Here is a 27,763-nt window from a genome sequence, read left to right on the forward strand (position 1 = left end):
CAATTACTTTGCTAATAACTTATTTATATACGAAGGCTTCTGCACACACACATGATAGCTTGTGGAGAATTGCAATATATAAAGTTTGTGCATGTGTGTTTGTGAGTGTTTTTCTTTCTTTATAATGCGAATGAGGAGTACAAAGCAATTTGTAAGTTATCGCAGCGGAGTTTAGGTCGGTGGTATTTTGTGGCAGAGCTCCGTGTTATCAATATTTCACCACGTCAGGGTCCAGCAGCTGCATCGATGTGGCATCAAATCCACATCCCTCATTTAAACTAGCAGTCACAGAACATCCCCTCCAGGATGCATGAGGCTGTGTTTGAATACGGAATCTGTTAAATCGCCCATAATGAGAATAATTACAACCAAATTAGACAAAACATTGAATTCAGTCCTGGAAAATCACACACAGCTGATTTGGTTTGTTTGGTCACATTTAGAGATGCGATGAGACTCTGAGTCCTGCAGGTGCATTCAAAACATGAGGTCACCGTGACCTTTGACCCTTGAGCCCCAAAATCTTACATCTACAAGTCCAAAATTATCCTTTGTACCACGTTTGAAGAAATCTGATATTAATGCTGGTGGAAGATTTGGGATTTTATTAGATTTTTATGATATATTACTTTTACTTTTACTGCCTAAACATAGATTCAAAAAAGGAATTAACTTTGCAAATTAAAGAAAACAAATACAAAACACTTACAAAATGTAAATTCTGTGCAATAAGTCGTCACAAACTGAAACTGTGTGTTGTTGTAAATTAGCAGCTTCTACACGATACCCTGGGTAATTAATCATTTCTGGATGTCACACCGGACAGAACCAGAGACACCCTGTCACTCGTGTGGATACCCAGACAACAGCTGCACAACGTGGGGAGGGAAAACAATACTCACATGCAGATCTGTCGGGCAAACAACCCCCCAACACACACACACTCACACACAGACACACACAGACACACACCATCCACTCTCAGCTGTCAGCAGCCACCACATGAGGCCTGACACCGAGGATCCACTGATGGAAAAGGGAAAGCTGCTGCACTGCCACTCCGACAATCACCGGCCTGAAGTGCCGGTTGTTGGGGGGGAGTTTCTTTACTGGTGTTATCAAACCATCAAGGGTTGGTTGAATTGGTCCAGTGCTTGTTCTTTTAAGGGTAATTACAGTGTTACAGCCATTAATAAAAAGCAACCAGCCTCTTGAGCTCCTCTGTTAGTGCAGCTCGGCTCTCTCTGTGTGAACATCTCGTCTGCTCTGGAAAGCTCTGGCTCTAGAGGCGTGTTGCTCCGCAGCCCTGTGGCTGCATAACGCTGCACGGTGGAGCTTTGAGTGTTTCATCTATTAATGATTAAATGATCACATTTTGCACATTGTAATCACTTTGTTTCTATATATTTGTATTTTGAAAAGGTTATATTTTGAATTATAAAGCAAAGCACAAATGGGCCCAAACGATATCAGAGGATCAGTGACGGACGTTGGTTCGAGTCCGGAGCTAATCAAGTGCGCGACCGGGCTGTCCTGTCATGCACAAAGTCACCAGAGGGGGGCAGCACCAGTGTGACCGGATCTGATGGACATTTAAAAAGATTTGACTTTACCCCAAATATGTTATAAATAAAATACTTGTGCTTTATCAAATGATAAATATTCATATTATAAATATATTCTGATATTCAATGTAAGTGTATTTTACATCATTTATCTTCCTCCACACGTATAACATCCGCCTGCTTGTGATATAACAGCACTGTGATGGAGGTCACAGTTTACACAGAGACAAACAGACGTGTTCCAGTTGGCCGGGCTTCATTTTAGAAACAGAGCAGACGACCTTGGCTGACTAACGCCTCACACAGTCGGACTGTGGGTTTTACAATGTTCCATAAACACATCAAATAAAAAAGGTGACAGATGTCTGACGTCTGGAGAAATATTACTCTGACGATTTAAACATAATTCAATAAAACTCAAAAACAAATGTTCTGGTTTGTTATTTTCTAACCATATTGAATAACATGTGGCTTATTTAACAAGAAATGACTTGAATGTGCACCTTACCGAATCAGTCCCTGGATGTTGGACATAGAATCGTCCCCCTCTGTTGAGGCCCCTTTATTGCCCCTGACCAAGAAAAAGCCTGGATCCACCACTGGGTAGATGTAAATGTGATGGGACACTCAGACCCTGCCGGAGCAATTTGCCGTTCAGCCTCTTGCATAAAGACACTTGCAGAATGCAGACTGGAGGCACCAGAGATCGAACTATTGACCTTCTGGTAAGTGGATGACCCGCTCTCCCCCCTGAGTCACAGCCTGGCCTGCTAGGTGAGCTCTAGGGTGCCCTGTTAAGAGGATAACAAATGCAGAAAAATGGCCCCTGTGAATGTTATATTATTATATAAAACATTATTATATTGCTGCTAATGAGACTAATGATTAGATAGTGGGCTCGGTAGTTTAGAGTGTGTCCCTGTCGGGAGGGGGAAATGACCTTCACAAGATGAAGGGTCATGTGATGAGTCATGGGAGAGGGGACTCATCTCTTCTGTTGAATTAAATAATGACTATCTCACCTCTCTCAGTTATTTAGATACACAGGGGTTTCTAAACAGTGAGAGGATCAAAACCTTCGTCTCCTCAGAATCTGGGTTTGCTCAGAGAGGAGGGCAGACGGAGGAAACTGAATCCAAAACACGATATCAACACATGTCCTGACGAATGTGGCAGAGATCTGTTTGCTGACATCTGGTATTTTACCACTCGGTGATTCAAACATGAACACAGTGTCGTCCAATTGTTTGTGTGCAAGCTGCGTAATAATTTGTTTGTGCGGATGATGTGGAAAGATTCAATCGGCTGTTCAGCGACCGTGGGGAAACGCTCTCTGTCGATTTGCAGCGAGTTCATTTGAAAGTAAATATGTTAAATTATGTTCGCTCTTTTTCTTTCATACATTTAAATTATACTTATATTTTTTACCAGATCTACTGGTAAAAAGAAACCAACTTAAGTGCACAGATGATGATGCTCATAAAAAAACATCTGCGTCCATGTTAACAGATGAGAATATTAAAAGGAGGTGAAACTAATTATATTTGATCTTTATATAAAGTCCATGATAAATGTTGTGGAGTAAAAGTGAAATATTTCCCTCTGAGTGCAGCGCTGGAGACATTGAAGGTCACAGTGACTCCAGCTGAAGTGAAACCATTATGATTTTCTCAATGCATGCTGGGAAAGGACTCAAGCTGCCATCCTCTGTGGAGGCTGCATTTTCCTATAATCTACTGACTCCTTCCCCCTTCCTCCATTCAGCAGGACTGTAGATTTACCCTGGGCGTTTCTAAACGACACAAATGTGGCTATAAACATCAGCAATGTATATCACACACTGTCACATTAATGGAAACACAGCCGAGTCCACGCGTTGTATACGACTTGGGCTCCAGGCGACTTCCTCTCTGCCGTGTCTGGTGACATCCTGTGTGTGTTATCGTCTTACCACAGCGGAGGAGGAAGCACTGGTTTCTTTTTTGGACACGGCCGCCTGATACATCGCCAGCCGCTCTTTCACCGACACCGGCTCGGCCTCCTGGTCCTCGGGCTGTCCGGGGCCACCTGCAGCTGCACACACAGAGAACCACAACTCGTTAAAATGAAGATGAGCATCACCTCCATCGACAAACTAAACTCAGAGAGATGATACTGATATTCTGCAGGAAAGGAAATAAAAGAAAATCAGACGCTTGGAATCCAAAGCATTAAAGCTTTATTGGTGTTTTTAGATTTTCCTGATCCCGTCCTGAGTCACAAGAAGCCCCCTGACAACACGGTGACACAAAACCAAACCTGCCGCTCATCAATCACAAAGCACCACTTTACGATGCACGGCTCATCCCTGCGGAGAGCCAATTAGAGGAGACCATTGATTCTACATTTGACTTCTCTGCGCTACAAAGCATCGTTAGGCAACAGAGAGCGAGGCCTCCATTGAAGCTCGACACACACACACCCACACTGGACCTTTCAGCTTCCAGCTTCTTCTTCTCTCTCTCCAGGCAACGGCACCGTGGGATGAAAGCGCACAAACAGAAATGATTCACTCTCATTATGTGCTCACACTCTGACCTTTTGACACTTTGGAGAGCCGCCTTGTCTTGTGTTGTTTTCACGATATAGGTGCTTACATTGTCGCGTGTCGGTGTAATTTTGGCTCAAAGTGCGGGTCAGTATCGCTCTGATTCATGCTTATTTAAGACGTGCTGCAGCAGCTGCTCCTGCTGCGCATGTGGACTTGGTGAAGGTCCCCTCGCTGGAGTCGTAGAATGGAGATTAGTATCACATTCACTGGATTAGTACATACCACAGGTTCATGCTCGATGCTTCTCTCTCCCACCTAGAGTACAATCTGACCCTGGCTCCATATAGCTCCATGTCATTCAACTGAAGGAATCAAACACCCACTGGTATCGATCTCTGTAGTCGTAGAGATTGATTTTTTATCTCGACTATGTAGGAAGATTAATAATATCTTCATATTAGAGAGAGAGAGGACACGACTGCTCCCCAAACGTGAAGCCAAAATATCCTGATCTCCCCGGACTTGACAGGAAACCAGGCCTCCTCCAGGTTAGTGGACGGGACATGGACCAAACTGAAAAGTCAAAGTATACACATCATATTAATAATGCTCCAAATGAGCAAGATGGTGCTGTTTGTATCCAGAATCTTTTAGCTTCATTTCTGGAGGAGGTGTAGACCTGTAGTTCATGTTGATATGGCCAGTGTGTGACCACAGCTGTGCTCAGTCACGTCTCCTGTTTACACGTTGACCTCTGAGCACACGGAAAAGCTGGAAAATCCACTTTAACATCCTGATGAGAAACAGTGAACTAACTTATTGTTTTGAATTAATTATTAACTGCAGGTCAACTTCCTGGATGCCTTCTCATAGTGATACACTTGACTGACAAAGACAATATGTTCCCTGCTGGCTGATGTTTGATCAATATTCATCAAAATGCTGTTTCCCTGAAGATGCGTAGAGGAGTTTTCTGGTTTGACTGAACCTCACTCTCGGCTGCATCTGGTATGTTAGTGTGACCCGTTACCCATCGGGGGGGAGAGATAAAGCTGCCGGAGACAGCAGCATCTGAAAATAACCAGCACATCCTATAAATATGGGTCAGAAACCCTACACCTGAGGCTGCTGTGTGACCGAACTCCAGCCCGATGACAGCAACACAAGGATAATGCCCTCGTTCATCAGCAGAGATAAACGTTCACGTCATGCTCTGGAGCTGTCACAGCGCTCTGGAAATCTCTGGCTTCTGAGAATGGGATGCAAATGTGCCATAGCATGGTGGTGAGGTAACCAGGCTCCAGCGGGAGGGTTATAAACTCAGGCTTTTTATAAACAGGCTCCGTCTGCAGCGTCATGTTCCCCTGAAACAAGGAACAAGGAGATTCACGCAGGGAGGAAGTGTGGCCGCGCAAATTAAATCCTATTTATTAAGTATTTTATGTAGAGTTGAATCCTTTTACGGTTTTATTATGTATATTTTATCTTTTAATCATTACTATTAATTATATTCTACTTTCTTCGAGTCAAATTCTAGTGTAGATTCAACATATTTGATCATTTCAATTTTCCTTTATTGCCGTTTTCTCTACTATTTATTTATTTTGTATGAATAAGTCTCATTTCTAAGTTCTGTTTTTTAACATCCTAGTTGATTTTAAACTGCATTTGATTTGTTTTGAAAGGTTCTTTTTAAATAAAGTTTGATTGATAGAGGGTCGTGATGAGGACATTGTTATGGTTGGAATTAGGTTGAGGATATGGGTAACCCAAACTCTGGCTCCTGTTTTCCTCCTCTCACAGTTTTACAAGTAGCCTCTTATCTCTTTAAGTCTGGCACCGGGTGGGGGGGGGGTTAATGGAAGCGGCCGAGGCCCGGGAAACAGTCAACAGGGGAGGTCATGCTGCTGCCGGTATGCATGACTCAGTCTCTATATTGAGCCCGTCCACGGACCATTGACCTCCCTGTCAGTGCTGAGGCGCTGCACCGCGGCCAGTGAGGAGTGATGGGGTGTAGGGTGACGGGCGGGGGGGCTAAGGGGAGAGAAGGCCGAGGTGCACCAGGAAAGAGAGACGAGGGAGAGGGTCTTCAGATTTGATAGCATTATAGAGCAAAGTTAAATCCAGGCCCACAGGTCTGTGTCAAGAAGAGATCAACTCCTCATAGCAGAGGAACCGAGGAACCGAGGAACCTGATTTTCTGTTCAGTACTTACTGACCGAAGCGTTGGACTGGCCCCGTTTGACAGGGGACACGAAACCAGCCGCGCTAATTGAAATGTCAGCCATGCAGGGTGATTTCTTCCTTACCGATGAGAGCAAAACAGGAACAATAATTGAGCTGTCAAATCCGTCAAAAGAAGTTCTGTACACGGAGACCGGGTTCCCCTGGAGTGCTTCCTTATGCTAAGGCTACGTGCTTGATTCGCTGTTCTCTCGGAATATTCCGGATCCTGCTGATTGTATCCTGTGAAAGGAAATGGGAAGTGCCAGCTGCGAATTTTATGAGAAAACCCAAACCCTCGTGGAAGCACAGAAACATATTGCAATATCACATCTCATTTCGATTTGATTTTCCGACACAAACAAGCCCTCCCCTCTCGTCTTGTTTCTGATTTTACACAACAGACGGAGCCCCACCACGTCGAACCAATTCATTACCAGGTAAAATGTCATCTACCGCGTCCTATTTGTCTCCTTCCACTTCTGCTTAGATGGAAATTCTCTTTTGAAAGAGATTTTACAAGAGCCAGCGTCACAAAGCTCACAGTCCACATACATCTCTTACCTTCTGATAGCACGCCGGTCGCTCTTCACGTCAAGCAGCAATACAATCCAACAGAACAGAAAAGGAACTCCAGGAAAAGAAATGAGCCTCAGCCCGACACAGAGAGCCGATCCTGTGCAGAGACAGACAGAGAGGCTTGGAGACCAGCTCCAGCTCCACAGCTCAGACTGGCCCAGGGATCCAGTGACAGCTGATTTTATTTTAGAAGTCCCCCTTCGTAAAAAATAGGATGGACGTGGGGGAGAGGGTAGGTGGATGTGGGTTGGCTTTTTTAGTGTCAAGTATCAAGGTACCCAACATGCCCTTAACCTTATGTCACAGTGGACTTATTGCACAGACGTCCCACACTGTGAGCTGGAGAAAAGGAATTCATGCAGCAGACTGCGGGGAGACGAGTGGCATTTGGAATCTCTGCTTGTTAAATATCACGGTGTGACATTTAATGATTAACTCCACATGCAGTCGATGGGAGAGTGATATTATTGCACAGATTGTAATAAACATTTTGGAAATCATGCTTATTTGCTTTCTCTGCCATTAGGATTTTCGTTTAACTAACATTTCTCCCGGTGAAACCCTGTTGGTTCTCTGTATGTCTGCGATCACAGGGAATTGAACCTTTCTGGACGTTAAGTCTCTGCAACAAATGCAAAATGTCAGGGTCTTGCTGTGCTGAAGCCTGAGCATATTGAGCTTGATGATAAAGAAACACTCAAGCAGCTAATCGATGGGTGGAAGGAAAGCAACTCATATTGATATTCTCTCTGTATGTGTCTTTCTTTCCTTCCTCCTTTTTCACTCGTCTTTCCTGGACATATGTTTCCCTGAGGCAGAGTCAAAGGTCCTCTTTAAAACAAGTGACCTTCTGTTTGTGTCTGATCAGCCTGGGGCCGCCATTCACTCTTCCTCAACCTACATCCTTCTTGACAATACCGGAGAGGAGCTGGCTTACATAACCCTGCAGGAATCAGGGCATGTTTGACTGCTCTCTCCACATTATTAGCTGCGATCAGGGCTGTTTACCAAAGCTATATATGAAACACAAGGTGTTCTGCTGGAGCCCCCCCCCCGCGCGAGGTGCCGCCGGCAGCACATCGGAGAGAGAAAAGCGTGGTTATCAGGCTTGTGGAGGAAGCTGCACTCTGCTGATAATCCCACTGAAATTGCACATGGATTTCCTGTTCCTAAAGTGGAAAATAAACACCCGGCTGCAGACTGCCTAATGAAGGGACCTGAGAAGATCCGCAAACGGAGGGAGCCCACACACAAGTGAGAAGAGTAACTCTCGGAAAATTGAGCGCTGAATGCGACCAGTACAGTTTTTGTTAAAGTGAGTAGAGCAGCAAGGACGCAGAGACACGTGGGTGACCGGGGGCGCTGGTGCAACCAGGAGCAGCACGGCACAACGTGGAAGAAGGACTGAATCTGTGCTCCATGAACAACAGGGACTCTGGGTGGAGAACTGAGAAGATAGGGATCCGTGTTCAAAAACCTAAATATGTAATCAACAGGCAACACACGTATCGAGGCACAGCAGCCTCTGGAACATCTGTGCAGCTGGTTTTAGTACGGTGCAGAAATTGAACATAAAATAAGGTTTGGAGATTTATTAGCATTTATGAAAACACACAAGGTCAATTAGGTGTCTCGTTAAAAGATTCTTATAATAAATGCAGGAATTCAAGCTGTGCGTTAACGAGGCAGCAATTTGAGGAGGTGTGAGTGAGCACCTATTCAGTGGAGAAACACAAGTGAGCATAATCCCCTGGAATAACGTTTGTGTGGGTGTTTCATTTGTGCATTTTCATACATTTTGATGTGGTTCCTCTTGGCATTGTGTGAATATCCTGCACCCGAGACTTCAGCCTTCAGAGCTTTGCAAAACCAGACCCCTGCAATGTTCTCCTCTCAACCTCAGTTTTCAATTTCCCCACATCCGTCTTTTCTTAGGATCTAATTCGCCTGCCAGAATGGCGGCTGAGGGAATAAAATCGAAACCTGATAAGTAGAGAGGCTGTGTTTTCTACAGGATGAGGATAAAGACATCGTCGCTTGGCAGGAAAACCTGGGAGGAGATTAATTAAAACAAAAACGGTGTTTTGGCAAATCCACCATTTGGCAGCGTTCGACCACTTTGAAAATGTATCTTGGGCTTAGCCTGTCTAACAACTTTAATCAGACTATATCAACACACACACACACAAACACACTGTGTATCTAGACATATATTGAAAAGGAGCTCTTCACTGTACTGTATTACTGATTTCAAATTATACAACACAGGGAAAAACTCCCATTGACTCAAACTCAGATAGATAGATAGATAGATAGATAGATAGATAGATAGATAGATAGATAGATAGATAGATAGATAGATAGATAGATAGATAGATAGATAGATAGATAGATAGATAGATAGATAGATAGATAGATAGATAGATAGATAGATAGATAGATAGATAGATAGATAGATAGATAGATAGATAGATTATATAATAGATTTAAATAGCCCTCATGCACTGTTGTGTGAGCCACAAAGCTCCGGTGGTTATTCTGGTGTCATGTGAGAGAACACAAGTAAACAAGGTCAGCGGCAGTGTGCAGATTCAGACTGAGCTTTGCATCTGTTTAAAGTGCAGTTACACGTTGCCTTATTTAAACACTGTGGCTTTGTGGGGAGCAGCTCCTGAAGCCCTCCTGCCACCGCTGTCACTCACTGGGCCTGACGGATTGTGCAGCGTTGTCGCCGACGTCTCGTCAGCGAAGACAAAAGCTCGGTCGAGACAACAGGAATTCAGAGGATCGTCAACAAGCTCCACTTTTAGACACGGAGCGGAGATTTAGAGACGCGCGGGTCGACAGGACAGCCTGAGTGATCTCAGGTAGAGACGTGTGTGTGCCAGGGTGTCGAGTGAGAGCAGGCATGGTCGAGTTTATGAGTGAGTGGTAAACACCTTGATGCCACCGTGACGCCTGTCAACACCTCCATCACTTTACTCCCTCGCTACTATCACTCTCACTCGCATGGCACAGGCCTGACATGTAAAGTCCTGTGTTTTGCCGAAGCACACAACAGAAAAGACACTGTATAAATAAAAGATTGTAATATGAATTGGTTAAATATTATCAGCTCGTTGTTTTGGTTTCACTCCTCGTGATTTTACTTCTGTGGATCACTCTCAAGGGGCAAGAGTTTATGATTTAATAACTATGATTCAAAATTCTTTGATTCCAGGGATTGAATATTTTGAAGGGTTCATCCTCTTTCACGTGCGCACACACACACACACACAACCAACCCCCCCCACACACACACACACACACACACACACACACACATACACACACACACATACAGACAGACACACACACACTGACTCCCTGATCTATATCACCTCAGAGGCCGATATCTACAACTCGCTCCCTCTAGTGCTCGTGTTTGCGATTCCATGTGGAGTTACTGTAGCTCCCACTGTAAGCTCCATCTGTGCTATCAGCGTCGGTGGCAAACAAACTGGCTGCAGCCTCAACACTGTTGCTATCGCGGTAATGGAAGCCCAGCACCCGGCGAGCCCCTGGCTTCCCATTAAAAAGCTGCCAGGGAGGCACAGTCTTATCTGGCAAAGAACTCTCTAGTTTTCAAAAGCTGCTTTCTGCCACAGGGTTATCTCCCAGAACAAATGGGACAGAACACTGCATTAACCAGTCGGCAGCCTCGGTCGTTGGCTTGACAGTGAAGTGTAACCACGATGCAAACACTCGGCCGCCGGACTAATGATTAAACACATCCGGCTTTGCAACAACACTTTCTCTAAACTTTTAAACTCCCTTTTTAAACGATACATTTGCCCCCAAACAAGAAAGTACTCACAAAGAGAGGCGTCCTGCGGTGAGGCCATGGTCGGGTCTGTTGACGGGAGAATACTGGACGTCACGCGTTTGGACGGGGAGCTGGGGACGGCTGTCACTTCCTGGTAGGAGAGAGAGAGAGAGGGAGCTATCAGAGGAAACACCTGGAGAGGTCAAAACCACACACACACACACACACACACACACAGTCACGTGTTCACAAATGCTGACCTTGGGACAGTGGAGTTAGTGCAACAGCATTTGGTTGAATTTTAATAGAGCCACTCTATCTGAGACCTGATAAAAGTACATGGCTGGTGAATGACATGTCCTTGGTGTATACAGGCGTGTTACCAGCCTGGTGTAGAAGTACTTGTATAATCATGTACTTGCTTTGCTGCAGGTTTAATCCCATCACAAAATGGTCTTATGCTTTTCCCATCGAAGTATTTTGGAGTCAGCCTGAGTAACACGCCTGTTCAGGTGCAAATCATCCCCGTGGGGAACAAACACACCTGTGTCTGTGTGCTCATATACAACCGTGTGTGTGTCTGCAAATGTGCGTGTGTGTTCTTTCATTTGCAAATCAAATGTGTTCCCCAGAGCAGTCTTTTTCTGACAGCTTCTTGCTGGGCGTCAACACAGAGTGACAACAAACATGCAACAACTCCACACACGGCAAACCACACACACACACACACAAACACACACACACAGATTAGTCTCCTGTCTGCTGAATGTGTCAAGCTTTATTTAAAAAATGCACCAAAGGACAAAACATTGTTCTCAGAAATCCTGTTTAACAAATCCCCATATTTCCCTACACACACACACACACACACACACACACACACACACACACAAACACACACACACACACACACACACACCGTGATAAAACAGGGTTGTAAACACAATCTCTCTCTTTCTCCTCTGTTATTCTCGCCCTCTTGCTGAAGTCGCACTCACATCAAATGAAAGTCAAATCACCGAGCAAACGTTCAAACTGGCTGCTGACCACAGCTCCCCAGTACTCCCAGTCTGAATTCTGGTATTAAACCACTTCTTCTACATCGTCCTCTGCTCAGGAGAGGATTAAGTGCACAAGCTGTGAGGATGTTTTATCAGCCAGATGTGAAGCATTTGTGTGCATGTGAGGTTGTGCTGGTCGGCCTTCATCCCAGCTCGTTCCACATCTGAACGCCATCTCTCTCCGTTTGGTGTTTTCCATGGAGCTTGTTTACACTTGTGCTGTGAATTATGATCCATGTGGTGTGTGGGTGTGAACCTATTTTTTTTTCTGGATACATTAAATTGATATTTTTAAGATGCACCGCAGCAGACAGAACAGTCCCACTGCAGGATTGTCTGTGAGCTGCGTGTGTGAGGAAGGGAGAAACAGCAAATGAGCCCAAATCTCCACGGTGTCTAAAACTGGAGCATCAAGGATTCGTGAGTTCACCACTTTGTTCGTCAATTAACTGAGCAGAAAGAAAAATGCTAAATAAGTGTGTCAATAGGTCGTGTGTATAAACCTCACTCACTGTGCTCGGGCTGCAGAGCCACGTTTGACCGTCACTACTTTTCATTATTATCTTTCTCTTTCACACAGGAAATATATGACTTTTCATATATATAAATAAATAATCATATTAATAATAATTTGTCTCCTTTTTCCTCGGCCTTGGACAACAAACCGTATGATCTAGTTTGGTTTTCTAGCACCACACCATGTTGATGCTACACTGGTGAGCAGAACGGCTCCATTTGGCACAAAAGCACAACAGAGCTCGGAATCTGAGAGCTGAGAATAAGCAGGTTGCTCAAAAATAGATTAAGATGGAAATTGGTCCCAAGTTATTTGTGTTGCCGGCAAAAGAAAAGCTTTCTTTGTTTGTTTTTCTTGTCTAGAAGATGCCGCACAAAGAGCCAGAGAAAAACAGCGTGCGCCGAGAGGTTGACAATGTGCAGCAATTCTGTTGACGAAAAATAATGACGCCCTTTACAAAGCTGGTCAAGGACGTGAAGCCGCAGAGAACAAGAGGACAGCATCAGCGGCGGCACATTAAACTGGATTGTGTATCGATTTAGACAAAATTGAAGAAGGCCTTCAGGTTCAGCCTCAGTACGACAACCGAAGAGACTTTCAGAAAACTGTTGGCTTTTGTCAGATCGTTCATTTGACCAATATTTTGAGTTAACCACAGATATCTCCTGCTTTACGATTCCCCCGATCAGACGAGACCAGTTTTATGAGATATAATAAGCAGATGAACAGCAGCAGTGAAATGTGTCATACGAGTGTCACCAAGTTCTGCCGAGCTTTGAGTCCCTGCCATATGTTCTCTTTGGCACATGCTGCCACCGAGGAAGGAGGAAGAAGGGTGGTGGGGAATGCGTGTGTGTTTGCGTGTGTGTGTGTGTGTGTGTGTGTGTGTGTGTTTGTGTGTGTGTTTGCGCACATCTCCAACAGACTGACAGAGTTAATAAGGGACAGAGCTTGGTGAGATCTGTCTAAATGTACCGGCCTGTCACGAGAGATAATCCCGATGAAAGAATAAAAAAACAAAAAAAACGATCCTCTTAAAAGGAGCTCAGCTAATGAAATCAGCTCAGGCCATCTGGGAGCATGTCATGTGTGACAGCCGGCCACAGAGAGGCCGGTCGGATCGGTGCCGGTGGAACCACGGCGTGAAGGAACCGCCCATGTGACCCCCCCCCCCCCCGGGCCTGACAGACTGAACCATTTTACTCGAATTGTCTTGTACCAGTCTGCAGAGCAACCGCGCTCCTACTGGTCAGACTTTGACGTCGTGGTCGTGGTGAGCTTGTTGTCTCGGGGGAGAGCTGTCCGCCTCCCTCTCCACAAATGTCCTCCTCCTCTCCCCTCACGTGTCATCCTCCATCGAGGAAATGTCCCTCTCATAAGTCAGTTACTCCAGAGCTGAGCCCTGAGGTTTGTATTTCACTGGACTGTGGATGGTGCGTTGTGTGGTAACATTTAGCCTGAATCTGGTTATAAACTCAAGGTTAAAGCAGTGATTACATTTGTCCCACGTCGACCCATCTCTGCTCCACCTGACTACTTCGCTCTCAAATAGCTCGGAAATTGCTCCGAGTGCTTTTTGCGGGAGTTGGTGAAGCTGCTGGAGCAGCTCGAATCGATAGGCTCCATGGTTTCGATATTAGATTTGACATTTTGGCACAGAAGGGTCGTCCACCTCCATGAAATACACTTCTTAAACACTTACAATCTTATTTAGGGACCGCTCCTTCTCTTTCTTTCTTTCTTTCCCTACTTTCTATATCTCTCTTCCGTACTCTAACTCTTTCTGTTTTCCTTTCTCTTCCCTCTTTGTGCTCAGGCAGCTCTCCTGCAATGTTGCCTTGCAGGAAACATTCAGGTGAGAGTGGAGCCTTTCTTTTCCGTCTGCATCTTTACATGTTTAGCTTCTCTTATTCTTTTAAGAATAAGAGAAGCTGCAACTCAAAAATCTTCATTTTTGAGTTGCATGTTCAAAGCATCATCAACATGTCCACTAGCTTGCAGTGAATTTTCAGATGTTTGCGTTCTCACATTCAGCGGCTTCGGAGTTCAGTGCATTTGTCTGAAAGCATCTTTAAGTCATCACATCTTGCATTTAGAGGTTTCAGGAAGCATCTCGCTGCTAGGGCTACTGGTTTGTGGAGCAGTACCAGTGCCAGCCTTTTGGCACGTGTATCTGGAGTAGCACTGTAGCTATGGCTGGTGCACGGCCACGGACTGAGGGACCCTGCCAAGAAAAGAAGTCGAGCCTGAGTCCTACATTTTAAAGATATCTTTGACCTCTGTGAATTGTGTGGACACAGACACTGTATAGTTAGTGCGGCTGCATGCACACTCCCTGTGACGGCTCTTGGAGTGAATACAACTGGCTGTGAAAGCTGTGAAAGTGTTGGCAGGCACAACATACGAGTGCCTGCTCTGGAACTCTACTCAGGAGGCTCCACAGCAGAAAACGATCCACTGGGTCCCACTGAGGATACAGATGTTCTGGACGCGTCCCTCTGCAACACACACATGTGAAGCTTTGCATGTCCTGGTATCTTTTTGACGCCCGGGTCCTTCTCACAAAGCGAGCAGCAGCGAGAGCACGAGTTGGATGTACTTCGCTGAAAAGACAGCACCTCAGGCTCCGAGAGCATAAGGGCAAAATTGGACATGCAGGATTTATGGATAACGTTTGAATTGCAGCACCTCAGCCCACCACAGCCTGACCGGTGGATCCAGGCCGAAGTCAGACCCCATCACGTATCGTTTCAGAACAAAAGCCAACGAGTGATGAAAAATCTAACATCATATTATCATGTTGCATAAGATTTCAGGCAGCTGCGCAGGCACCAGTGAATCAAATCGGGTTTGAAGCGCAGGCACCAGCCAATCCAGTCACATTGGTGCGGAAGAGGAAGCAGAGGCAGCTGGTGTGTTCATCATGCAACTAGAAAATTATTGGTTCAGTCTTTTTCCTTATCTCAGAGGATCATGGTTGAAAGAGAACCACCTGCACCACTGAACACAGGATTCATCTGTGGAAGATCAGCATCCTGATCCATTAAAGTAGTTTAAATGGACGTTTTCATTTGATGTCCAACTTTTGCAGACCTGTGCTCTTTGATAAAAGCAGCACAGGGTTGAACATAAGTAATAACATCACAGACTTGAATGTGGATCTCAAGGATAATCATCTTCATCTATCACTTCCTCCTCCTCATCGCTGTTATGCAACCAGAAGCATTGTTCATTCCAAGGTCAGCTCTTCCTCACTTCCACTCCCTCTCTTTCTCTGTGTCCACTCTTCGGACATTGTTTTGTTTGGTGCCATAAGCCTTCTGCATTCCAGTGCAATTACAAATACTTTTCTTTTTCGGTTTTCAATCCTCCATCGGCCATCTTTATTAGACTAAACAGAGACATGGCGAGGGACGCCCACATCAATATTTCAAGCACTCATGGGCAAACATGGCCACAAAAGAGACACGGTCCAGAAACAGAAGGCGAACAGAGCGCGCTGGGCCAGAGGCCAGAAACAGAGAAGAAGCAATCGGACAGACACGAGGTAGAAAACAGTCAGAGGCAGAAAACAAACTTGATGACCGACAGGAGGAGGGATACAGATGTCGAGAGGTGACAGAGAGAATTAACTAAAAGCTGAAAACCCAGACGGAGTCGGGGGAGAATAATAAGTTGGGCAGAAGAAATCGAACAAACAGAGACGTAGCGACCCGAAGCTCAAAGGGGCATCATGCACGTTTGTGGCGACAGACAAACAAAGCACAGCTATTTTGATACTGGAGCTCTCCATTACAAGAGCCTGTCTGGATAGATAAGCCCAGGGCACCGAGCTCTGCTGCTCCGGTCACAGCTTGCGCTTCACATTCCTCCCTGGCAGTTTCTTGACACAAAAAAATCTCGCTGATGTGTTTTCATCGCACTCCGTGCTGGTGAGAGCGGCTCTGTGGTGTAGTGTCTTTAGTTATTTATTTTTTGAATACATGATGTAACATTTAGTCAGAGTTTCCCCTCAGGCAGCATTCGTGGGGCCGTCCTTTCAAAGATTCTCAAAGTCCCTAAGATCCGCTTGACGAACAGTGTGTCGTTCCTGCTTTGTGTTTTTATCTCTTTTAAATCTGTTCCATGAGAAGAGGAAAAAACATGGGATGGAAATTATGCTAACCGCTAAACTTATATATAGAAAATAAAGTTTTTACGAGTTGCTGATTGTCATTTTGCAAATTTCACTCAACAAGACGCTGTACTGGTGACGCCTGATTGGTCAACCTCGTATCGACAGGACCTCACGATTGTGGCTCAGCTCCCAGAATGCTTCTGTGCAGACTCTCGCCCCAAACTCACAAGATGGCTGCGTTGAAATCCAGGATATTTTGGCTTCACTTCTGGATAGTGGGAGGAAGTGGAGAAGCTCTTTTTATTTTAATGAGCAGTTTCCTCTGTGCTCCCCAAACATCTTAATCCAACTGTGCAGCCATGACAGTTCACCTTCACATGCCGAACTGTTTGATCCTCACACATTTGCATCTGGGATCTGCCCAGTACGACCACAGCCTTCCGCTGCTGGCCAACACGAGGAGCAGCTTCACCGGAGCGCTTGGAGGAGATGACTAACCCTGCTGCTATTTTTAGCCTCACTTGAACGCCCCTCATGAGGCAGCTTCGCTACACGAAAGCCAGGGGGCAGTCCAGTGTATTAGCAACGTGGATCTATATTTCCATGTTTCAATTAAAATGATTACACCGGGCGATTTAAAGGATGTAAAGGAGCAAAGCATCATAGAAGATGGTTAGATGAGGAAAGAATAGGCTGCTTCTTCATGATTAGACTGGACTGGGAAGCAAAGGGAGCTGAAGATTTCAGTTAGATCATATTGCAACTCGTCCTCAGGGTCCCAAATCCTCTGGAGCCAAATATTACATAAAGATGATGATTCATGTCACTGGGCCGCTCTCTGGTGCCACTGGGCCTCAAGACAACAGTGGATCTGAGTCAGTAGCCCTCTACTCACCAAACATGCCCGGTAACACCAGCTCTCAGCCGGCGTCTGAGTGCTTCATCCTGCATCTCCACAGGGTTAAGTGCCTTGCTCACAAAGTGGAGGCTGTCGAGGGAGAAGAGGGGGACGTACGGGTCCATTTGCAAAAGACAAATCTGACCCAGATCCAGTGAGGAGCAGAAAATTAAACTCACTGACATCCAGTGATTGAGTTTCAAAGCTGATGGGCCCAGTGTGTGTTTACTGCTGGGAAACTAACAGGGACATTAGTAGATGATTAACGCAGACTGGACGGCTGCTCAACCAGAATATTTATCTTTACTTATGTAATAGAAAATGATATCAGACATTTTAAGGGGCTATGATGTGTGGAATTTAATTAAGTAGATTAGCAAACTCAATAAAAACTAGAGAAAGCAAAAGGCACAAAACTAAAACACAAAATATTGTGTACACAAAGTAAAGTATGAGTCAAAGTGAAAAGGTGAGAGGGTTCATGACCGGGTGTGATGTTCTATATGAGCTGCTTATAGCTGCTTCAAAAGGAAATTACATTAATATCACATAACATCATCTTCATACTGATTAAATACTGCAAGAACAGAGATACATGTACATGAATAATGAAGTACACTAAATATGTTCACTCATATAATAATAATGATATACTGGACCACTTAGGGGAAAAAGATCAGAGATTTACAGAAATAAAGTTGTAATATCACTAGAATAGTAAAGAAAGTATATATTATTCAAAAATTAATAAAATATATAATCTTACAATGTACACACATCAGCACCACATTATTCATATTGTGTATTAGAGCTTTTACCAGATTGTGCAAGAAAGATGTCACATTACGACTTCAATGTCATAATAGACTTTATTATCGTATTATTACGACTATTCTCAAAGCTCAGTATTTGTTTTCCTCATTCTGGTCCTAATACGCCTTTATACTTCATAATCTGTACATATGACCCACATGTGTTGTGTCAGTGTTCTCCAGACGGTCACAGTTCCAACTCGGCTGAAGGAGTTATCCAGAGAAGAACAGATGGAGAAGGAGCCAGAGGAATCGGATCATCACTGATGAAGCTGACCTGCTTCACCTGCTTCACCGCTGACTCACTCTGAATCTCTACCCTCACCTTCCTCACCCTCTGCCTCTCTTTCACAATGCGGCCTTGTGCACGTTGAATGTAAATCATGTTTCAGTCTCTTTCATCAGGCTCTGTGCCCCCCCCCCCCCCCAATGTTCACCACTATTTATACATGGCGACTCGGGATCCGGCTCTGTTTTCAGCCTCTCCAAATATACCCTGAATCTCGGTCCTGACATCGGATGACAAACTGCATGCCTCCTTGATATTCTGGGGATTTTTGAGTCTATAATTATGTGAGTGTGTAACACAAGCTCGTGCAGGTGGAGGGACACGTAGAGTTCGGACGTTTATATGAAACTGAATGTGACAGTGTCCTGCACTGGGGCGGATACCTAACTGGTGACATGCTGAATAGTTTATGAACTCGGGTCCAGATCTTTGTGGATTCTGGTTTGTATCAGAGGAATCTGTAAACTCTACTCTTGATCCTAAAGGTTTGATGATGTGTTCATTTCTGCCATAAAGATTTGCGTTGGAAACCTTTTCTTCCCCGTTTGAGCGACGGCATCGATGAATGGCAGAGATGAAAAACGTGGAGCTGCTGCCCTCGCACGAGGCAACGACAATAAATGATTGAAAGCGAGAGCCTGCAGCTTTTTGGCTAATTGTTGAACACATATGCTCTTGTGCGGCGTTGGGTGTCAAGCTTCATTAGAGAAAAGACAATCTGAGTCACGCGGCATGTCTGTATGGGAAAAGGCCCAGAGAGATGCATTCATTACCCAGCTATGGAAATTGATTACCATACATTACAGTGAATACGCACATGCTACCACCGAGGGGAAAAAGGTCGGTGTTAACGAGCGTCGACAGCCGAGCAGAGGAGTCTTTAAAGTGCGTAAATAAAGTGCAGATATAGACGAGTAAATGATCTGAGCCAATCGAGTGAAGGGGGGGTTTCCCACGTGACGAGTGCAGCTACCCCCCCCCTCGAGCCGAGGATGGAGAGCAACCAGTCATCATCTCACCGAGGAGCAGCAATGTGACGCTCACGCCGCCAGCTCCATTAAAAGATTTGAATCTGTGAAACGAGACGAAAGAGATGCCGGGTAAAAGTTAATGGAATTTTTACGAGCTGAATGGACCTGATGAGGACGTCCCTGTCCTCATCAACTCTGGATCAATTTCTCACTGACACATTGTGGCTTTTAGTTTATTTAACATTTAATTAAGTGCGTTTAGGAACACTGCTGCATATTGATCTGTTGTCTTCTTCTTTCTGGAAAACAGCCAACAACTAGCCGCACGCTGCGACTGGAGTCTGTGGCTTTCAGTCGGTCACCTTCTTTGCTTCTACACAGAGACTGTCCTTCACTCCCTCTGTCCCCTGTCCCTCACTCCCTCTGTCCCTCTGTCCCTCACTCCCTCTGTCCCTCTGTCCCTCTGTCCCTCTGTCCCTCTGTCCCTCTGTCCCTCTGTCCCTGACTCCCCCTGTCCCTCTGTCCCTCTGTCCCTCTGTCCCTGTGTCCCTGTGTCCCTCTGTCCCTCACTCCCTCTGTCCCTCTGTCCCTCTGTCCCTGTGTCCCTCTGTCCTTCACTCCCTCTGTCCCTCACTCGCTCTGTCCCTCTGTCCCTCGGGTGTCACGTTGAAAGATGAGGACTCACTGTTTGGCTTCTGAAGCCTGTTCATTTTTTGAAGGTGTTGCATTAAAGCTTTACAGAGAAATATGACAACATCATTACTTTCACTCAATTAACCGGTTAACAGGTAACAACTTTGTGATTTGTACTTTTGAGTTTGGACGCATAATCTACATTAGGATTTGTCTTTATTTGCCCCTTGGGTTTATCATTTCCTTGTGAATCTCTGATTGCCTTAATGAGTTTCACCGTGTCATTGTGCATTTGTCAGATATTTTGCAAATCAAGTCACAAAAACTGAGATTTTAACAGAAGCTTTACAAAGTGCACATTTGCAAACACTGCATATTCCATGTGAACATGTAAAAATGAAACGTCAGAGCTCAAACAACAACAACAACAACAACAATGGCGGCTTCATACCAGACTCTGCTGCACCTCATCACCAACAGTCACAGGTGCCTGCCTACCCGGATAATAGTGGGACCACTATTGAAGAACAACACGCTGAAAACTGTGAAAACAACACAGGAACCTGACTGTAGCTCAATGCTTTGTTGATTTGTTTTCTTAATTTGCATGATTTTAATTTCCTATTCGCGTGTGTTGAGCTCTCTTGGCCACTGTTCAAATATCTGTTCCAAATGAAGCCTCATGTGGTGACAAGGCTTTATCTCGTCTGGTTCCACGTTCCATTCTCCTGGTGTTTGTCCCCTGTCCCTTCTGTCAAATCTGAACCTGGAGATTTAATCGTCCAATTAAAGTTTTCCTCAAGTGGCGTGTGGGTTCTCACCTATTTCTAGACGGGCAGTAAAATAAAAAATATGTTTAAAAATATCTTAAATTGCTCCAATTAACACCAGGTTGCTGTGGTAACCTCCTGATTCAAGTGCAGAGAATGTACCCCCCCCCCCCCCCCCCTCAACCTGCCAGACGCTACACTGCCACCTACTGGGCAACAGGGGCCATCACAGTATGAATGAGTGCCAAGTCGGGTCAGGAGTATTAGAAACATTTAAATTATGTAAGCTCTAATTTATGCACAAACACTTTAATGAGCTGGAACAAAATAATGGAAAGTTTAAAAAGTGCAAATGTCAGACATTCTTGATCAGTGGCCTATTTCCGTGCATGTGTGTAAATGAGTGTGTGTGCTCTGTGCCCCCTCAACCCCCACCCCCCCGCCCTGCATGATCAGATGTGACATTAGCAGAGGCCTCATCTGTCTCATGTATCCGAGTGTGCTTGTGTGTGCTTGTGTGTGTGTGTGTGTGTGTGTGTGTGTGTGTGTGTGTGTGCATGCAGTCATGACCAGAAGGTCAGACAGATGCTGTAAACACAAGCCTCGTCCCTGGAGGATCGTCCCGGCTACACAAGCGGAAAAACTCGCTCTTTGCACTCAAGATAAATCATTGCATCACTACACATCTGCAGTTGTTCGAAATGCAGCCCCCCCCCCCCCCATACTGTGGATTTGGCCACGGCTGAGCGACCACTTGGGAAGCCATCAGTCTTTGTTATGGCTGGCCGTCCAATGACACTGCACCGTTTAAATAAATGAAATGGGCCACAGAAGAAAAAAACGGCGCATCATCAAATATTAAGCTGCCGGCTCACAGATGAGTGGAAGGTTGTGTTTTATAAGCAGCCGGCTGCAGAGCTGCAGTCCTCGGCTCTCTCTGGGAATCTGGGAGTGTTGCCCATATACTCCATTAACACCGGCTACTGGGAAAGGAACAGGCCGGCATGACACAATTCCAGGATGGAGCATGTGTTGCAATGCAGGCGTGTGACAGACATGACGACCGGCTACAACGCTTGTTATTTACACAGAAATATAAACAAAGGTTCAATATGGAACTACAAGAACAGATGGGAAACGGATCTAACTCCCTCATGTGGAGCTGCCACTTCAACGTGAAGTCAACTGACGATGAAGATAAGCGATAACACTTTAAAATAAGAAATTAGAAACAACAAGGCCAGTGCAGCACAAACGAGAAAAAGACGTGACACGTGTTTATGTTTGGAACGTGAGTCAAACATAAAGTATCATCTCAGCCCAAACCATAGCGTCAATATATTTTAGAAGAAAACACTTGAGTCCTCATTCCTGTTAACGCTATCTGTCATATGATCCATAGTTATAATAAAAACATGTTGTTATAAGAATACGTGCTTCAGCTGCTGTACCTGGTTTAACACAAGAAACAAAAGGAGCCGAACGACCTCCAGTGACCCTGAGAAAGCCTCCTAATGGAAGCTGCAGGTAGATAATGGTCAGTGAGACATAATGAACCCAGAGCACAGCTCGTATCGTCTGACTCTGTCCAGTCCAAACACGTGTGATGACCAGAATGAGGATGATAGGAGCTGGACTGGGAAGCAGGAGAAAACCTCAGGAGACGTTATCGTGTGCTTCAGTGATGTGGCTCATTAACCACAGTAATCTGTGACAAGCTTTCATCTCAGGAGCCAGATGTGATTTGATTCTGAGAGATCCACGTCTCTCTCTCTCTGCCGCGGCCTGACGGAGGACTTCACTTCCTGCAGCAGCTGACACGCCAATTACAAGGTTATTTTTAAAATCCTGCTTCACCATAACGCTCCCCGAAATAGGTCTTAAATAACCGGGTGTCGGATATCAGTAAACCCAGCAGCACTGCACAGAGGCAGCTGGTGCCTGTCTGTGGCACCGGTTTGCACTGGTGCACACTGACAACTACATTACCCATGATGCATGTGGATATGTATATTTACTTTCACCATGGAGGGTAGGTTCTCAGTTCTGTGTGTTGGGTTGTGAACAAGATTACACAAAATATATCTGGCAGATTTCTCCAAAACTTTGAGGAAAGATGCAATTTGGTTTAGTGAGGAACTCATCAGATTTTGGGGTGGATATTAAGGGTATATCTAAGGTGCTGGTATCTATGAGTGTGAGCAATTTTTTGGTTTTGTAGTTATAAAAGGTTTCTGTGCAGCATTCATTTCTTTGTGACGGGTCAAGATGACATTCAGGGGCGAACACTACCTCAGACTTCACCATTTTCTCTCATCCACATTGATTTTTGTCATAACGACCCACTTCACTTCCAGCAGACGTAGAGTTTTCCTCTCAGAGAAGCCAGCTGGGATGGAAAACAGAGCAGGAGAGGGAGAAGGCCTCCCTCCTCTCCAGCAAGGAGCCGTGCACAGTGAGCGAGTCCAGGAAATGATGGAAAAACCACAAATTGCTGGAGAGTGAATCATGCTGAGGCGAACGCAGAGAGATGGGGAGCGTTCAGTTTTGTCTGAGTGTGGAGAACCAGAACCTTAAGTAATACAGTGAAATTGAAAACTAGACCCGTTACAAAAGTTTGATAGTTTGTTGAAATGCAAAATGCATCAAGCTCCTGCCTCTGTGGGGCAGTCACACGCCTGGAGAACAGAGGGAAGTCACAGCACAGAGAAGTACAGTTGAAATTCAAACTCCACAGATGCAGTTCTTACCGTATCGGTCACGGCCGGCTTCTCAAACATCTTCTTCAGACTTTCCAGAGGGATGTGAAACCTCTCGATCCTCTTAGCAGCCGGCTGGTCCTCTCTGAGCACCGGCTCGCCCGCTGCCTCTACCTGCGGCCCACAGGCGCGACTGGCAGACAAGCCCGAGGTCAACTCCTCTCCATTTCCTGATTGAGTTTCCATTGTTGTCCAGAAACCGTATCCCTCCCCCCCTCCGTCGTTTCCCCTTCAGGCTTGAGAAAGGGAAGTGTATTGTACCAGGGGTGAGGAAGTGAGGGAGGTACGACGAGGGTGAGGAGAAGAGATGGAGATCAGGTCGGGGGTCCGTCTTTGTCTGTCGGGCTCTCCGACACACGCAGGGAAAACTAGAGGAAAGAGGAGGAGAGCAGAAAAGTTTTTCCCCTCTCGCTCTCGCTCTGCCCTGTAATTACTCACACACACAGAAGCCTGAGTGAACTCCCATGTAGCTGAGGGAAGCAGAGAGAGATACGAGTCTCAGCTGCAGAGCAGGAGACGAGGAAGAAGAGGAGGAAGAGGAGATTCAGTGAGGTTCAGACCCTGTTGCTTCAGACCCTGTGTTCACCGGGGTCTTCTGATGCCAACCTGTCATCGACCTGCTTACTACACAGGATCAAAGTACCTGTGCTGTAACGTGACCATTTCTATGTCATACATGAGAACAAAACACATAAGACAATGGGATTTGTACTTAAGATTAAAATAATAAAGTCTATAAAAATGGTTTTAATACTAAATGAACATCTGAGTCGTATCTTATCGGAGTCAAATGCTGCAGGTACTCGTTTCTTCTTCTGTTGTTTGATGCTTCCTGCAGTTTGTCTGAAAGTCTGAACTTTCCACTTTCACTCTGCAGTCAGAGAAAACTCTGGTCCAGTTTGATCCAGACCCTGACCGAGGCTCTGTTCACGCCTCTTACTCTGGTTCAGGGGGAAACTGGAAAGTTCAAAAGAAGGCTGGTGTGGAAACGCTGGGAAACATCAGGTCTGGGTGGGAAGGAAAAGCTCATTATTCCTGATTAGACCAAGGAAGCCTCGTAAGGGCTGATCTCTGGTGACCTGCCCTGCAGCCACGATGACTAATGCATTGTTAATTTTCCTCCTGCCACACCAGCACTTCCTCGGGAGTGTTTTCCTGAAAGGAGAACACATGATCTCAGCTTCCTCTGCCTGACTCCCCCTTCAGCTGCTTCCTCTCTGATCCCGTCACTACACCTCGTCTCCAGCCTCCGGGACCTGGGTTCCATCAGCTCGTTTCAAAACGCTCACCCAGTTAAAACTCCCATGAGCTGCAGAGGGAGAGCAGGAGTCAGACGATGGGGAGGAGAGTCAGAGCGGCTGACGGAGGAAGACGAAGATGAATGACGGCTTAATTACAGGATCAGGTGGAGAAGAAGACGGCAGAGATATGCTCGTTCACACTCACAATAGATACATCAACACAGAGCGAGGGAGAGCGGCGAGGAGGCAATCCAGATAATCCAATCTGAATGAATGAACGCTCATGATAAATGCATGTGATAGTACTTTGGAGGACAGGGTATCACCCCAGTTATACCAGTGGCAGATGCATTATTCAGATGGAGGCCGAGGTTTGTGTGTCACTTTCTGCTGGATCCTGTGTCGTCCGACGCCGCTCGGCTTACACCCAGTCACCTGGACACGAGGAACTGGAAATACTCCATTCTACAGATTCAATCGAGCCCATCTTAAATCAAGTTCAAGAAAATCATACTTTATGAGACCACGTGACCTCAACCTTTGACCTGTGGCTACCAAAATCAAACACGTTAATTGTGGAGTTCAATGTTTGTGTCAAATGTAGAAAGATTCTCTGGAGACGCTCTGGAGACGTCATGTTCACGACAAAGGGATGCAGGGACAGACAAAAGAAAACGCCGGTAAAGAGGCTTAACAAATAAAATAAAAATAAACATTTTTGTTTTTGATTATGCCACTTTGAGTTTCTATTAACTCCCCCCCCCCCTTGGTATTCCCTTTCAGCCGCTGAAAAGAGCCTTCCACTCAAAGAATTTTGGTAGAAAATAGGCCACAGAGGAGCATCTGCTGGAATAATGGAGTATTAAAGATTTTCAATGTTATGCATTTTGATTTGTTGCCTCGTGAAAACACAAACACACACACACACACACACACACAGACACACAGACACACACTGTTTTAAGTGCAGGGCTATAATTCAGCGTAGCAGCAAACACAAAGCTCCCGAGCGGCTTCGATTTAATACAACAAGACAATATTTCAGGCCTAGTGGGGCTTCAGAGAGACGTCTCACAGAGAAACCACCGGCTACAAACACTGTCTGCTTCCATTAAATAAAAGATGTGGCAGCTTCCGTGTTGGTTCCCATGTTGAATTCCTATCCAGGGCCCCTCGGATCGCTTTTATTCAGAGGACACACTGAAATACCAGCCGTCCCATAAGATAAGAGGACGGGAATAACAGGTCTCATTTCCATTTTATCAACAGAGGAAGAAAACGCACATCGTGTACTCCAGGAGAGAAGACACTGAATCCTACTAGTGAGGAAGTTTAACACGGCATCTACGTACAAATATGTACAGTCTGGTTCTGGAAGTGTGGAAATCATATGCTGGCTCATTTATGTCCACCATCATCCACTAAAGGAGTCGTTGCTATGGAATCTGTTGCCCTCCATCAGGGTCTGATGGTGAAATGCATCAGATAAGAGCAGCAGTCAAAACAATAGGTTTTTATGTTGATAACTTCAGAGACTTCCTGGTTAAATAAAGGTTGACAAATAAAACTTATATATATATGTTACGTGACGTCACCTGACATCCTAATAGACCCTTGAGGGGTCGTTATATGGCGAGGGGGCACAAGGGGGCGTGGTCAACAAACTGATCCTCTCTAACTACAGGACAGCAGTGAATCAGCTCAGGGACGATTTCCTGGAACCGACCCGTCACTGTACTTCCTGCTCAGGGTGGAGGCAGCAGTCAGTGAGGATCAGGTTACAGCCTCTCCACTTCCTGGGGCTTCGCTTCTCCCTTGTTTCAACAGGTCACCTGATCGGACCGGGGGGGGGGGGGGGGGGGGGGGGGGGATGTAGAGCAGGCACAGGCTGGTCAGTGAAAACAGAACAAGGCTCGAAGGCTGCAGGAAGTTTCAGGTGACGATGATTCACAGAGACAATAAAGCTCCTGATGTTGGATGAAGCTACGTCACGATGTATGCAAATGCAATATAATGAACTTCCATATATGGAAATTAATTTTGTTTTTATATAAAGTATGTCAAGCCCATAAATATGTATGCTAATGTATGTATAAAATATACTTTGACATATATACAAAGTGTGTAATAATTTATACCAATAACATATTAATGTGTATAGAAGTGCAATTTACAAAATAGAAACATATGCATAGCAAATATTCATACATGTGATGAAAGTAACATGTGTCTGTTGTATTGTGTTGAGATTGATGGAAAAAGACTTATAGACATTAAGATATGTTTTTCCTAATAGTTTTTATATGTATATTGTTTTAATTAACATATCTTTGTCAATTAGATATTAGATATAAATAGTATTGATATGGGGGCATATTTGTCACATGTTACATTTCTACATCAGGTTGCCTTCATATAATTGAGAAATAATGTTGTTATATGTATTTTCCCATTTGAGGTGGATATTGTTTGCTGTTCTATTTATTATGATTCCTGTGAACTCTAAGCAGCTTTATTCTCTGTTTATTATTATACAAACTCCTCTAGGGAACTTATTGACTCTCTGTGTGTTGTACAAACACCTTCTCTGGATGCTCTGCTGGAGCGGAGGGTGTATTTGGTAAATAGATTGTCTGTCCTTCACTGAACGATGGGGTTTTCCTTGTCTGGGCGGGTGGAGACTTTGAAAGAGACGACAACTCGTCATACCTGCTGCATCAGAACTAAATATTATAAGAATACTGAAGTTTTAAATTAAAGAATCAGAAATGATTGAATTTCAACCTGTAGGAAAAGACAAATTATGAGCTACCCTTCCTATTTCAGAGAAGAAGAATAATTGATTTATTGTAAACTATTGTAAATAAAATCTCTTTATTACTGCAAATACATGAGGATAAATATGTGGGCCAGCATGTGGTTAGTGTGCTGCACTTGAAAGGATGTGACCCTAGAGTGACCCACATGTCACCAGCTCAGTATTTCTATGGCTT

General features: G+C 45.0%; 1 protein-coding gene across 1 annotated transcript in view; it reads right to left on the bottom strand.

The window, feature by feature from the left end:
* Nucleotides 1-23,745, bottom strand: part of xirp2a (xin actin binding repeat containing 2a) — a 37,069-nt gene extending 13,324 nt beyond the window's left edge. The window contains exons 1-3 of the mRNA XM_062380190.1: nt 23,521-23,745; nt 10,754-10,853; nt 3,517-3,638 (exon numbers count right to left, since the gene is read on the bottom strand). Of these exons, the coding sequence (XP_062236174.1) occupies nt 3,517-3,638; nt 10,754-10,853; nt 23,521-23,715 (417 nt within the window). The 5' untranslated portion in view covers nt 23,716-23,745. The remainder of the gene's footprint in view (nt 1-3,516; nt 3,639-10,753; nt 10,854-23,520) is intronic.
* Between the last annotated feature and the right edge of the window lie 4,018 nt (nt 23,746-27,763).

Source organism: Platichthys flesus, chromosome 22, assembly GCF_949316205.1.
Source record: "Platichthys flesus chromosome 22, fPlaFle2.1, whole genome shotgun sequence".
Classification (NCBI taxonomy): domain Eukaryota; kingdom Metazoa; phylum Chordata; class Actinopteri; order Pleuronectiformes; family Pleuronectidae; genus Platichthys; species Platichthys flesus.